This window comes from Vulpes lagopus, chromosome 9 (assembly GCF_018345385.1).
Source record: "Vulpes lagopus strain Blue_001 chromosome 9, ASM1834538v1, whole genome shotgun sequence".
NCBI lineage: Eukaryota > Metazoa > Chordata > Mammalia > Carnivora > Canidae > Vulpes > Vulpes lagopus.
Window position 1 is genome coordinate 9088438 of NC_054832.1, and position 15939 is coordinate 9104376.

The 15939-nt window shown below is 42.5% G+C and overlaps 1 protein-coding gene across 1 annotated transcript in view; it reads left to right on the forward strand.

The window, feature by feature from the left end:
• The window catches only part of DNAAF11 (dynein axonemal assembly factor 11), a 70524-nt gene extending 55620 nt beyond the window's left edge, over positions 1-14904 (forward strand). The window contains exons 11-12 of the mRNA XM_041769282.1: positions 8136-8221; positions 14426-14904. Coding sequence (XP_041625216.1) covers positions 8136-8221; positions 14426-14603 — 264 coding nt within the window. The 3' untranslated portion in view covers positions 14604-14904. The remainder of the gene's footprint in view (positions 1-8135; positions 8222-14425) is intronic.
• Positions 14905-15939: the final 1035 nt, after the last annotated feature.

Below are 15939 nucleotides of genomic sequence, written 5' to 3' on the forward strand. Positions count from 1 at the left end.
TATATTCATTAGATTGTACGTTATTTAAGTATGTAAAGCACAAGGTCTTATAGACAAGAATAAACAGAATCAGCTCCAATTTCTGTCTTTGATAAATTTATGATCATCAGAAAGTGAAACCATTTATTATTTGAACAATATAATTAAGATAATTTTAAAAGTTCATAATAGATGAAACCCTATGAAACCTCATTTCATTTCCAAAGGAAAGAATTATAGAAATTACATTTAATTACGAGTCAATAGATATAATACTAAGTATTAAATACAGAGTAAACCAATAAATAAATTGAGGAATTCAAAATGCTGTCCTAAAATGCTATTAAACATCAAAGGAAATAAAAAATATTATTTGGAAAATAAAAACTGTAAATATTAGCAAATTGTATAGGCTTTAGGACCAAAGATATTTCATATGTAGCCACCAGCTGACAAGCCAACTGAATGCATAAATCAGCATGACTAGTTTCAAATGGCCAGATGAACAACTAATTTCTTTCTTCACACTTGCTCCTCCCACAGTCATCCCTGTCTTGGAAAATGGCACCATCATATATACTCAGTTGTCCAAGTCAAAGATTAGAAGGTGTCCTCGACTTACCTCTTACCCTCACAGGTACAGCTGGTTAGCACTACCACCCAAACACGTCTTGAATTCAATAACTACCTCTGTCTTCCCAGCTCACCCTTGTCCACACCAGTGTCATCTTCTAGCTTGACCACCTCATAAGGCTGCTCCCTGTCTTCCCCACTTCTGTTCTTTCCACCTTTTAATTCTTTCCCCATACAAAAGAAAAAATGACCTTTTTAATTTTTATTATTTTTTAAAGATTTTATTTATTTATTAGACACAGAGAGACAGAGAGACAGAGAGAGAGAGGCAGAGACACAGGCAGAGGGAGAAGCAAGCTCCATGCAGGGAGCCCGACATGGGACTCAATCCCTGGTCTCCAGGATCACGCCCTGGGCTGAAGGCGGCGCTAAACCACTGAGCCACCCGGGCTGCCCAAAATGACCTTTTTAAAAACATAAATCAGATTATTTTATTCTTATGCTTAAAACCCACCAATGGCTTTCCCTAGCACATCCCATAAGTGTGGCTTGTGAATCGCATCCAGAAAAGCCCTGGGATCAGTAAGACTATTTTCAAAACTTGCCTGATCCTAAGAATCACCTGGACAGAGCTTGTTAAAAAAACTAGATTCCCAGGCCACTATCTGCAGGTTCTAATTAGTTGTTGTGGAAATGTGTGTTTTAACAAGTACCCTGAGGTGTGAGAAACAGGGAGTAAGTCAGTTAAGGGTCTAATGAAAAGTCAGGAAACACTTAAGTACTGAAAAAATATATAGGAAGTATATACAGCAATGTGCCACATAGGAGTAAATCAGGAAATGTATTACATGGAAAATTGAAGATCTGAGATGCCAAAGAAGGGAGAGTAAGACCACCCAGAAACCCATAACATCAGGTGGCTACCTCCACTCCCAGGACAGAGGGGGGAGGTGGTGATGGTGGAAACCACGCATCAGCGTCACCTGAAAGAAACCAGAACCACAGAGGCCTCTTGGGCAGCCACAGAGTAGACTCTACCACTGCTGGAGGAGGCATTCACGCAGGTAGGGACTGTGGGAGAGGCACCTGGAGCCTCTTTCTTAGACCACCAACCTCCCTCCAGTGTTTCTCGTTGGGCACACCCAGCTGGAAGCCATGCAACGTGGGAAGCTGGGTAATGAGGCCTGGAGGGTCCGTGTCCTTCATCTCCCCAGAGTGGAGCAGAAACAGGCCAACAAGTGGATACAACAGCAAACAGGCTCAGCACCTGCATTGTGAGTTTGGATTCCATATCACATCCTCATTAAAATACCACAGAGGCTTAGCCTGGAGAGTATGAAAGTCAATTATTAGGGTTAAATTCTTTTAAGGGCAAATCTCCATTTGAACTTTCCTATTCTCCTTATGCAGGGGCAAACTGTGAGTAATGGATTGTGTTTCATGCAAATGATGCCTTCAAAGAGGATGGATAAGTGCTAGGTGATCCTGGATGCAGACTCTAAAACCTCCTTCCTGGGGGACAGCGGGAAGCTAGAGAAATATACACATATACACGTAGTTGACAGGCCAACAGGAGCCCAGAAGAGCAGATTAGTTAGCCAGCAATTGACAAGTAAGTATTCTGACAATAAATGTGAGGACCAGGACACACATTTACCCAGTTCCCAACAAAATTACATGCCGTTAGTATTTTCAGAATAAAGTTTGGGGGGAGGAAGAAGCAATTTAACTGTAATAGTAAAAAAAAAAAAAAAAGTATATTTTTACCTAGTGATGAAGGAAGCACTTTCTTTCAAAAACCGCCATTCCACTGGACTTAATAATTTTGCCAACACCACACACTTTGGCTAATGAAAATAAGAGTACATTGAGAATAATGCTGTTTCAGCTGAGTTGAAAGAAAAAAAAAATGCAGAGATTTTCATCACCTCCTGTGCAAAGTCCAAGGATCTTAAAATTTCCTGAGACCTGACCTCTGCCTGCCTTGTTTCCACCTATATCTGCCCAACATTCTGTGCTAGTTTGTGTGGTCATTTACCTTCCTGTCTTTATTAAGGCTTTTTCTCTCCCTGAAATGCTCTTCATTCCCTACATAATCTCCATCTTCTGGCAAATTCCTGCTTATTCTCTAATATTCATATCAAACCTCACATCCTCCAGTAAGCCTTCCCTGTCCCTTCCTCCCCTGGGCTCCCACACTAGTGTATGCATATATGCCTCAATTGCACTTTCTCCAGTGTATTTTAATTGCTTGTGTGTCTTCATGTCTCCTGAGATGTTCAGGGATAATTTTTCAATCCATCATTTCCATATCTACCACTTACTCCTACGTTTGGCATATACTAGATGCTCAGTAAATATTCCTTGAGAAGATTTAATGGAGATAATAGTGGAAACTGTGTTACAAAGTGAAAATCCAAGAAAAGAGCAATTTACTTCTGATTTTCCTGAAGACTATAATTTAAGAAACCAGGGTAAATTCCCAGAAGAAAAAATTAAAAGATTGTTTTATATTTTGTTCCTCAAGAAATATCTCTGGTTTAGGTTCCTTTTTCTTCATGTGCTCTTTTAATTTACCACTACAGCAAGCCTTCACCCGGAGTCGAGTGATTGTTTGCTCATTCTTATTCAGCCTCATATAAATAAAAAGTTGAACCATGTGAAATCACTGTTTTGTAGGTCAAAAAGTCAGGTATTGGTAATTTCTATGGTTCAACCTGAAGATAAGACTCAAGAGCTGGGTCTCTCGCTCTTGTGTCTGTTTACTAAATTTTACCCGGTGCACACAATCTGGGTTTCATAGTCTTAGTGATTTCTATAGTTGGGAAAAGCAACCACATTCATTTTGTTAAAGTAGAGGTCCATGGAAAAAGCCAAGACAACCGTGGAACATTCCTCGGCTGTAAAAAAGAATGAAATCTTGCCATTTGCAATGATGTAGCTGGAACTAGAGGGTATCATGCTGAGTGAAATAAGTCAGCCAGAGAAGACAAATATCATATGATTTCACTCATGCAGAATTTAAAAAATTAAACAGATGAACACGGGGGGGGAAAAGTGAGGCAAAGTGTAAAACAGATTCTTACTATGAAGGATGAACTGAGGGTCACTGGAGGAGAGCTGGGTGGGGGATGGGCTAGATGGGGGATGGGCATTAAGGAGGGCCCTTGTGATGAGCACCAGGTGTTTGTATATAAGTAATGGATCACTAAATTCTTCTCCAGAAGCCAATATTACACTGTATGCTAAGTAGAATTTAAATAAAAACTTGAAACAAAAAAAAAATAAACTACACTAAAAAAAATAGGATGTGAGGGTGATATGACTATGACATCTGTCACCACATTGATTTAGCTGATCTGGCTGGGTAGGCGGGTGCCCCCTTCCTCCCTCACTATTCCATGTGCGTCCCTCCAAAGCTTCATGCTCAGTGGAATAGGAGTGGAGGAATCCCTCCTTCCCTGATGGAGAAGGACCATTCATCGGTAAAGGGTATAGGAGTAGCTGTGCTCCCCTGGTATAACCTCTAGACAAGTTCTCAAGGTCCATTTGTAGGAGAACAAAGGGTAGTCAAGCTTCCAAGACTCCAGATACACCCAAATGAGGCGCTGCATGCATCCAAATCAGGCAGATCCAAAGAAATGGACAGTCTGCCTTTCTTTAATAAAGATAATAAAATAAAATAAAACATAAAAGTGGAGGGAGATTGTCTCGCTCCTGGGTGATGCCCCAGGAAGTCATGAGACTCCATCCCAGGGTAAATTTCAGCAAAAGCTGGAAAGTCGTCTGCCAGGAAAGCTTAGAGGGGACTTTGGCCTCCTGCAGAGAAGGGGACTTGGTCACTACCTTCATGTTCCCTCTCAACTTTCAACTGCATGAAATTGCATGACTCTATGTGAGTTAAAGTAATACCACATCATTAAACGTTGATTTGTACCTTTGTGCCTGTCCCACAATTGAATTTTCAGGAAGCTGATTACATTTCTTTGTATGGATTCAGGAAACCATTAGGCCCCCAAGATCTAATTTATTGAACATATTTTGGCCCTTACAGCTCGTCCATCAGTCATCCCTAAACACACTTAGTACAAATGAATAAGATGTTTAGCGTCGATGAACATCACTTCCTAGAGAAAGAGCAGTGGCAGCACTGCAGGTATAATAGGAGAACCACGAGCAGTTTTTCAGGACCTGAACCTGCAGTCCTCTGCTGGGGAAAATCAGATCTCATCAGAAGTGCTTTGCCTGCCGTTCATATAAATATTGGTGTTTAAGACGACTTTTGGTGTTAATAGGAATGCTAGTGTCAATATTTTTCTTACTGATTTCTTAGTTCCTCCTAACTTTTAAACTTAAAAAGAATCCTTGGAACTAAATAAGCTGAAAATATCTTTTAAAAATAAGAAACACATTTAGATTCTGGTGCGCAGCAAATTCTCTGTGAAGAAAAGTTCCAAATTTGTGATTCTATTTGCATTTCCATAAACACAGTGAATCTTTGTCTGAGCTTATTATGTGACAAATAACAGTGTTAGAAACGGGGTGTTTTAAGACTCTAATTATGCATATCATTCTTGTTAGTGCATTTACAACGTGAAGCAATATAAAATTTGTACTTTTGGCTCAAGAGCTTTCTTCTTAAAACTGGCAATTTGATGATTCTTGACTAACATTGGCCTCATTTAATATAAATAAAATATTAAAAAATAAATGCAAAGGTGCCCCTGCTCTCCGGGAACAGATCTGAAAAGGAGATGACCGTGCAGAATGTCTGTGAGGACGTGCCCTCGGGACACCAGCCTGTGAGTGGGAGGGAAGAGCTGAGCCAGCAGCCCAATCAGGGATCAGAGAGTTTGGGATACAGGCTCCCAAGCTCTCACAATCCCGTAAGGGTGCCAGGTCCCAGGCATGTTGAGGAAGGGGCAGAGACTTCCAGAACTGTAAAGGACACATAGTCAAGGGCCACAGGTGAATTAGGGGTAACTGGTGTGGATGGATGTCCTTCACCCTGAAGAAGAATCGGGCAGCCCACATATACATTTGGGGCTCACCGTAACCATGTTCCCGTCTCTCTAGCTTGGTCAGCTGAAATTATGTAAATTTAAATAAAATTAAATCTCTGGTAGCTCAGGTGTGCTAGCCACATTTCAAATGCTTTTTGGACAGCACAAAACATTTCTATCATTGCAGAAAATTCTAGTGGGCAATGCTCCTCCACCCAACCATGCAGCCACGTCTCCCAGAGGTCCTGCTGCCTTCCTGAGACACTGCAGGAGGAAGGGGCCAGTTCTCAACACCCTAACATCAACAACCTCTCCCTCTGCTCCCCTCAGGTGTACCGTTTCCTTCCTGTTTGATATTATTATGGCTTAATAAACCTGAACTGGGCTCAGCTACTAAAAAGTGTTTCCATGTCCATAAGGATAGGCCAGGGAGGTGAGGGCAGGAATATTTGTATTTATCACACTACTTCAGTTAAAGAAAAGGAAAAACCCAGTTAAGTTTTAATATTAAAATAGTATAAACTGGGGAAATTGGGTGGCTCAGTGGGATAAATGTCTGCCTTTAGCCCAGGTCATGATCCTGGAGTCCCGGGATCTAGCCCGACATTGGGCTCCCTGCCCAGAGTGGAGCCTGCTTCTTCCTCTGCTCCTTCTCTCTCTCTCTCTCTCTCTCTCTCTCTCTCTCTCTCTCTGCCACCCTCAAGTAAATAAATAAAACTAGTGTAAACATTCATACCTTACCAACATCAACATCTGGAAATATAACATCAATCATTAGCCAGCAAGAAATTAATGCAAAACAAACCTATGACATTCATATTGTTTAACACCTAGCAAATAGAACATTATTAACAACAACAACAACAACAAAAACATGTTTGATGATAGTAGAATCTGCTTCATTGGGCAAACCTTTCCATGAGCCACCTCCTTTAATTATTCAGTAAACATTGCATTGGTAGCTTTAGTGGCTGATTCCTCCATAGTGTTCTTCTATTTAAGTTTTTGTTGCAGACTATACAAAATGTTTCTGAGCAAACTCTTCCAGACTTGAAATGTCGCATCCATGGCACATCCAATATTCACTGTCCTTTCCTCGCAGGGTCTCAACAAAAGTCTGGCCATTGCACAGACAATTTGTGGTACTTACAGGTATTTTTTTCCCAGTCAGGTATTCAGCACATTCAGCTCCACTGAACTGGTGGAGCTTCAGCAGATCTTTCCTTTCTGCATTGCACACGGGCCCTCCCAAGGAGTGTATGGGAAGGGAAAGGCATGTTCCCTGTGTGCTTGTTCCTCTGTGTAAGGGAGCTGTACTAAGTCACACACACAAACGGATTCAATTGTAAAATATGATAGATAAATATACAAGTGCACTGTCTAAAACACTGGTCTCATACCACAACATAGGGGAATTGCCTTCGAGAGCTGGTTATCCATCAAGCACTCACCTACCCAGATTTTTTGTTGTTGTTAAAGGCTTTATTTATTTATTCATGAGAGACACACACACAGAGAGAGAGAGAGAGAGAGAGAGGCAGAGACACAGGCAGAGGGAGAAGCAGGCTCCATGCAGGGAGCCTGATGTGGGACTCGATCCCGGGACTCCAGGATCACGTCCTGGGCCAAAGGCAGGCGCTAAACCACTGAGCCACCCAGGGATCCCCTCACCTCACCAGATCTGATGCTATAGCCCACCCTCAACCCCAGACTAGGATTCATTCCTTCATTTCTTTGTTCACCATTCATTTCCTCAAAAGTTTATGTGACAAACAACGGGATAGGCTTTCTGGGGGCTCTGACCAGTGGGGCATACAATCAAGAATCGCTAGTCAAACAGGAAACAAGTTACCCCATCTAATAACCAGATTAAGCGGCCAGCACTCTGATGCAGAGGTTTGATAAAGCTTGGATGGGAAAATCTGGTTTAAGGTTGAGGCTACCTCGGTGCTCCCGATTCCCTTCCCGAACATGCATGGTGAGTCCAGCATGCTTGCCTGAGCTGGCAGATGGGAGTAGGGGTGGCGACCAGACCCTCAAAGTCCAAGCCTAGTCTGTTTCCCCTTGGATCTGACCACTGCTGTGCAGCAAGTAAAGTCTCAAGCCCAACAGAGAAAGGGCAGCAGATGGCCCTCACCTGCAGAGGCGTGACCCTGCCCACCAGCTCGGCGTTCTACTGTAGCAGGTGCGCGGAGCGGGGCGGCCCAGAGGCAGTGTCTCAACCACATCTGTATCCCCTCCACCGCAGATGGTGTCTGGCATGTTGCTGGCTCTCAGAAAATATTTGTTGCATGAATTAATTCACCCTGTTCCCCCTGCTTGGCCTTTGGCAAATGAAGGATAGCTTGTGGCTTTGCAAGATACAATCTGTGATATAACTTTCTCATACCACACAGGGGCTTAAAGTTAGACTCTTTGATAGAATATGTAGCAAAAATTAAAATTTTTTGGCTTCTTAAAAAAGTATAAAATATATATATATATGGAGAGAGAGAGAGAGAGAGAGAGAGAGAGAGTATACTTTTGAGGATACATCAGAGAGTAATGGGCCACTTAGTATGTGTTGTATTTTTATTTCAGGTAGATGGAATAATCACAGGTTGGCGACCAACCTCAAAGTCTGGGAAGAGTACCGTGGACAGCCGCAGAGAGCCCACAAACCAAAGGTACCACCTCCCCAGCTGTCTTGAGCTTTATTATAGTTCTCTTCATTGTCATTTGGTGGCTACAATGCACCTTCCCCAAAGATACAATTATTAAAAGCTTAAAAATGATTTCTGCTATGAATGTTAATGTTTGTTCCCAAAACATAGACTCTCAATTTATAGGGCTCTTGAGCCCTACAAAACAAATGCGCGTACAGACGGGCCCCGATTTCTTGTGAGGAAAATGGTAAGGAGTGGTGAAGTCAGCACCAGTGACCACTCACGTTTACTGAGCACTCACTTTGTATCGGGCACTATTCCGTGTGTTCCACCCATATTAACACACTTAGTGCTCCCTGGTTTTATCCTCAGTTTACCGATACGGCCAATGAGGGGGAGAAGCTCTGAATATCTGAGGATCTGGAGGCCGTGACATGTTGGGGCAGCTCTGCTGAGCCCTGTTCATAACGCTGCTCACACTGCCCGTTCACGGCCTGCCTGTCACGTCATAAATCCTAAAACTCTCAGGGCTGCAAGGGCCAAGAGACCCCACCATGTGCCCTCCTGTCAACCTCTCCTTACGAGTCATCTGTGAGCCTCTGCATCAGCTTCTCTCCCACGGGGTCCCTCCCTGCTCTCCATACTCCCTAGTGGCAAGAAGCCTCTCCTCCATTCCCCACCGAACATTCTAGCTTTCCCCCCTGAAGACCCTCAGAACAAAGCCCAGTTTCCATAAGCAAAGTATTCTGGACAAAGTTCTCCTTATTTCAGTTCTTCCTTAGAATGCACATCCCAGGCCTTTCAACTTTCCTTCTACTTGTCATGATTTCCAGACTCTTACCATCCAGATGGCAAAATCTATTTTGAACCCAGGCAAACTATCTTTGTGATACAAATGTATATGCTGAAATTATCATCACAAAAATACCTGAACAAGAGCTATATTTATGTCTTGCATAATATAAGCAGTCAGGCATTCACATATTCCAAGTCAACTGTGGAAGTTTTGTAGATTCTCGAACATGGGGTTTGTCTAACAACAGGTGTGGAGTTAATTCCTTCTGAAAGGTGGGTTGCTGGGTTTAACCTTGGAGACCCACTCTCGTATTTCTCACTTTAGTGGCTTCCACGTCAGATATATGTGTAACTTACAGAGATTCTAGGGTATTGTGCTATCATGAATATTCATGGTCCTAATCAACCTCCAGCAGCATCCACACATGTAGAGAGTGTGAATCCAGTGTGTGAGGAATCACAGGTATGGGAAGCCCAGTCATTGCAAACAGCATGGAGCTGGTTTTCAGACCCAGGAAGATCACCCTAACAGTGATTACAGCCTACATTATGTTAGCAAAGCCTCTCTTGTCCATTTTCATTACTAGGAAATAATCACCTCCCAGCCACGCATAGCATATCTGTGTGATGCTCCTTAATCATTGACAAACTTCACCAACCATCCACATCATCTCAGCCTCTGGCTGGGCAATCCCATGAGCCAAACAGCTGCCCGTGGAGGCTGCACTTGGGAATGAGGTCAGGCAGCTGTGAGTTTGAGGGGGAGGCAGGGGGAGGAAGATGGAAGACGTAGTGATACACCAGGAGGGCCAGAATAGGCCCGTCGACTCTCTGATAGCCAGTGACCTCTTTCCTCTTGCTGTGCAGACAGAGTGACTGGAGGGAGAAGATCCATGGAGTGAGGTTCTTTTCATTGGGACTGGAGGGGATCATGTTTTATGGGGGAGGTAACCAAGCCTGTGAACTCTTGTGGTCCCGTGACACTGTCTGATCAAGGAGGACACAGAACTTGCTCAGAATGGGTTTATTGATGTTGAGCGCCTACTCTGTGCGACGTGATACCATCCATCCCCCGTCTTTCATCTTCAAAATAAGAGAAAACCCAGTTATTCCTAATGGACTGAGACTGAAAGAGATTAATTTGCCCAAGATCACAAACCTGCTAAGTGATAGTAGAGCCAGAATTATAAATCTTAGTACATTCTTGGGCTTGCTTTTCTACTCTCTTCATGGTGTCTTTTTTTTTTTTTAATAGACTTTTTTTTTTCTTTAGAGCTGTCTTAGGTCCACAGGAAAATTGAGTGAAAAGCATAGAATTTCCCATATATGTCTGCTGCCCCCACTAATGCACAGTCTTCCCCGCTGTCATCATCCACCACCAGAGTGGTACATTTGTTGCAACTAATGAACCTACATTAATACACATCATTATTATGCAAAATTCATAGTTTACGTTAGGGTTCAAACTTGGTGTTGTTCATTCTGTGGGCTTTGACAAATATATAATGACATGTATCCATGTCATAGTATCATACAGAGTAGTTTCACTGCCCTAAAAATACCTGTGCTTCACCCATTCATCCCTCTCTCCTCCACCCCAACCCCTAGCAACGATCGATCTTTTTACTGTCTCTATGTTTTACCTTTTCCAGAATGTCCTGGAGTTGGAATCATACAGCATATATATAGCCTTTCCAGATTGGCTTCTTTCACTTAGTAGGATACATTTAGGGCTCCCCCATGTCTTTTCATGACTTGAGAGTGTATTCCTTTTTAGTGCTGAATAATATTCTGTTATCTGAATGGACCACAATTTATTTATCCATTCACCTACTGAAAGACATCTTGGTTGCTTCCAGTTTGGGGCAATTATGAATCAAGCTGCTATAAACACTGTGTGTTGGTCTTTGTGTGGACATAAGTTCTCAACTCCTTTGGGTGAATACCAAGAAGTGTGATTGCTGGATCGCATGGCTAAGGGTTCATTTAGTTATATAAGAAACTGCCAACGTGTCTTCCACAGTGGCTCTACTTCCACTTTACGTCCCTGCTAGAATGTCTCAGAGTTCCTGTTGCTCTTCATTTTTGCCAGCATTCTGTGGTGTCAACGTTCTGGACTTTGGCCATTCTAATATGCATGTACTAGCATCTTCTTGTTGTTTTAATTTGCATTTCCCGGGTGACATATGGTCTGGAGCATCTTTTCATTTGCTTATTTGCCAACTGTACATCTTCGCTCGTGAGGTGTCTGTGAAGGTCCGTGGTGCTTCTTTCAATCACACTGTTTTCTCATTATTGTGTTTGAGGAGTTCTTTGTATGTTTTGGATAACAGTCATTCATCAGATGTTTTTCGCAAATATTTTCCCCCAGTCTGTGGCTTGTCTTGTCATTCTCCCAAAATTATCTCATTGAGCAGAAGTTTTTAATTTTAATGAAATCCAGCTTGTCAGTTATTTCTTTGATGGATCATGCCTTTGCTGTTGTATCTAAAATGGTGTTGCCATACTCGGGTTGGTTAGCTCTTCTCTTATGTTCTTTTCTAGGAGTTTTACAGTTTTGTATTTTGTATTTAGCTCAGTGATCTATTTTGAGTTAATTCTTATGAAGGCTGCAAGGTTTGTGTCCAGATTCATGTTACATATATCCATATTGTATTATTTTTTTAGGCATGTGATATTTTGATGCTATCGTAAATGTGTTTTATTGCTAGTATATAGATTTCCAATTAATGTTTTACTGTGGTAAAATACATATAACATAAAATTCACCATCTTAAGTATTTGAAAGGGGCACTTAGTGTATTCACAATATTGTACAACCATCACCACTATGTAATGCACTTCTGTGTTAGGTTTTGTACCGAGCAACCTTACCGACCTTCTATTTTATTAATTTGTTGGTTCTTTTGGATTTTCTATATGTCTATAGAGAATGGTGACTTTCTTTCTTCCTAATCCTGTATTTTTTATTTCTTTTTCATGCTTAGTGCATAAGGAAAGGCACCAGTACAATGTGGAATGGAGATGAGGAGCAGGCATCTCTGTTGGATAGCCAATCCCAGAGAAAAAGTTCAACATTATACTACTAAGTCTGAAACATTTTATTAGTTTAATAATTCATGCTTTCCTATTCAGAATCTGAGGTTTTTAGTTTCTATTTGTGTTCTTGTTGTTTATGCTGGTTCCTATGCAAAGTACCATTTTTCCTGGACTGCTTGTTACTTTTGATGGCAAACTGCTCCATTGCCTTAGAAAATAGTTTGAGGGCTTCTCAGAAGCCTGGGAGGTGCTCAGCCAGGAGGCATTGGCATGTGCTTTGGGGCAGACCCTACCTGAGGACACTGCCAGTTTGGAACCACTTCACTCTAAATTCAAGATTGATGGTTTTTAACCATGGCTGCTATAAGCACATGGAAGCACCAGCTGTGGTGACAACTCAGCCCTTTTCTGTCCCACTCTCCTCACAGTCCCTTGGGAGGTAGGCAGAGTGGGTTTACTTTTCATTCACCCATACATGATACAAAAACCTTCTGGTAGAGAGGGCATCCTGTCGGGCTGCCTACTTGGCATGCTCAGGACCTTGACCTCTGTTCCTAACTCTAGAAGGTCAGCAAGACCAAAAAGCACCCCTCTAGGGCCTCAGCAAATTCCCTCAGGGCAAAGGTGGCTTTGGGGATCCACTTCCTCCCTGGTTCCTCCTTTTACTGAATTCTGACCATAGGGTTCCTTATTATCTTGTCACATCTTTCATGATCTCCCTAATGTTTTCAGTGGGAGGTGGAAATCCTTGGTCCAAATAGTCTAGCCTTCCATATTACCAGAAGAAAGTTCTTTCCTTATGTTCTTTAATAAAAGGAATCAATCCTTAATGTGTTTTATGCCTAATGATTTTAGACCTTTTCTTTTCTTTTGCTATTTTCTGTGGTAGTAAAAATATTCATTTTGCCTTCCAGTTATTTTTACTAGACTCCAGAGGTTCTGGTTCTGACAGTCAGGTAGTGGGTAAAACTGGCGATGGGCATCTGTCATTTCAGGCATCTGACACTGAGGGAGGAAAGAGCAAGGGACAAAAGCTCCTCGCCTCTTTATTTTGGGATTAGCATGATCCACAGGTGCCCCTGGCCTATCTGTTCGCTGTCTATTACCCAGACACTCATGACCAATTAAAGTCCTGCACGCAAATTATTCCTCACAACATCTGAAGTGGGTGAGCCACAGATAACTGAACTGGCTGAGGTCAGGGTCTATTGCTAAGATCCAGAAGTTGTGGTGCAAGAGGCATATGCCTGGAAGTGAGACAGGCTGCTTTTCCTCAAAGTCAACATAATTATAATAGATGAATTTACATATTTACCTAATTAAGCCACAGATATGATAGCCTTTTAAATAAGAGTATGGGGATTAAAATGTAGAGCTATATTTAATAATGACTATAATGTCGGTCTTTGGAAACTATTATTTCCTGGATAGTTTGTAGTGTGCAATCTGGGTCTTCAGAATATTTATGCTTTATACTCTTTGTATACATTACACTTTCCTTCAGTGGGTCCATGTGTATTAGTCAAAATATTGAGAAGAATTAAAAATTCGAGTGCCTCCAGGATAGGCAGTGGCAGGAACGAGGGGGAAGGGTTACAAGTACAACAGAGGCTTACACTCTCCAGAGTTGAGTTGAACCTCCCTCCCTGCCATGCATTGCATTGAGGGCATCAGTGTGGGGCTCCTGGATGATGCTGCCTGTGATTTTCTGTAGGTCAGAGATAATGTCTTATTTAATTTTATGATTGCACAATAGTACAATATTTTTTTCATTTATTTAACATGTATTCAGTAAAGCTATATACCAAAGATACAAGAGAAATTGGTAGAGAGAGTTTTCTCAGCACCTGAATGTATATAAATGTCCCTGCATGCAGGCTGGATCATCTGAAGCAACAGGGTCCGGGAGCCTGATTAGCTACATGCAGGAGTAAGACCTGCCCATGGTGCTTCTGTTATTGATCCTGACTGTGGGGTTCGCCTGCTGCATTATTGAAAGATTCTCAGATGCAGGGCATCTGGCTGGCTTAGTCAGTAGAGCATTCAGCTCTTGATCTCAGGTTGTGAATTCGAGCCCCATGTTGGGTGTAGAGATTGCTTAAAAATAAAATCTTTAAAAAAGGAAATAAATACATATTTTCAGAAGAGTAGAGTCTCCCAGCCCACCTCCCCTCGCTGTCTATGCAACAGCACTTTACTTGTCCACTCTGGCTCCTACAAGGCTCTGAGCTACTTGAAACCAGGGACGGTCTCTTATTGTTGTGTCTCTATGCTCTAAGGATAGCTCTTGCTGATGTTTGCTGAATAAATGAATGAATGAATTGACTCTGTTTGAAATTTAATTTAAAATGGCATCTCAATTTCCTCTTGCCTTTTTTTTTGCTCTTACAGAAGCAAGCAAATTGAGAAACTAGAAGTAGATCCTAGCAAGCGTTCCATCCCTGATGTGGCTAACATAGTTCAAGAGAAAAAACACAGGCTCCAAAGAGTTCGAGCTGAACCCAAAATTATACCAAGTGAGGAAAATCCTGACTTTGAAGATAACCCTGAAGTGCCTCCATTGATTTGAAACATCAGGCTGCATCAGCGGACTCACCAGACCCGGTTTTTCCTCAGTGCAGTGTGTGTGTATACCACTTATGGGGTAAACAGAGTTATTTATCCACGTTACTACTTCAGTGTTTCGACTTCTATTTTATACAGTAATATTCTTAAACTAGCTAAAAATTCAAATGTATACCTTAAAATGCTATAACTCATTTGTCTATAATAAAATGTTGGCTATTGCAAATGTTCTGTAAATCATAGAACTATTACATTAAGATGTTGATTTTCAATCACAGGACTGGCTGCTAATGCAGAGAGATGAAGTCAGAGATAAAAGGCCTGATTATTAAATTGGTACTTCAGCAAATTGGTCAAGCTCAGAAGTTAAAACCGTAATTTCAGATCAAATTGCAATGTGTTAATATGATTTTAGCAGTGTTTCAATTTTCTTCTCATGGCTATTGGTGGTAATGCCTTGGAATGATGAAGAGGAGAGCGAGCAAGGGTAGGAAGGGAGAGCCTCTAAGGCTGTAGGTACAGGCTTGGCATCCATAAAATGAGGAGAAGAAGGTGGAAGGAGGGGGAAGGAGAATGGGCTGAAGGGAGCCTCAGAAGACAGTGCAGCTCTTAGAGAACCGCAGCCAGCCCAGCGGGAGCTTTAGCACAGGGTTGTCCACAGGAGATGAGCCTGTTGGTTCAAGGATGAGACCCTTGGGCCGAGTAGTACCATGTCCTCAGTTCGATCCTGCTGAGCGTGGCCTCCAAGGGACTTTGGGGGTGAAGGTGGATGAATGTTGGTCTTTGGAGAGAGCTGTTTCCTTTCTATGAGCTTCACCTCTGATTTGGGGTTCCTCCGCTGTAGCCCAAGCTTAGTGAGAGGGCCTTCAAAGGGAGTTTGGAAGAGTGTGTCCTGAAGTTGGGGATGCACAAGCTGGTGCCTGAGAAACCTGAAACTGACAGGGGGCCGGAGTCCCATCCTGCCAGGAGAATCATCCGTGGGACCAGAGAAAAGCTATGCCAGAGGAGTGGAGAGTGTGGCCCTCACCCACAGCTGGCTGGGGGCAGGAAGGTGTGAGCCTTTTCTAAGGACCAGATGTGGGTTGTCATGGGCTGCATGTGGGGCTGAGGAAGGAAGCTCAGAGGACTGGCCAGGACTGGGGATGTCGGAGAGGAGCAAACGGGGAACCTCTGAAGAACCCATGAAAGGGGGGTTCTCCAGAGGAAGACAAGTCAGTTTCATCTGTCCTCTAGGCTGGCAGAGCAGGAAGCCTGGCCAGGCCGTGCGAGGACCATCATTCCTGTACCAGTCAAGGTCCTGGCAGTTCCTAGCCTTGGACTTGAATGGATAAAGAGAGGAA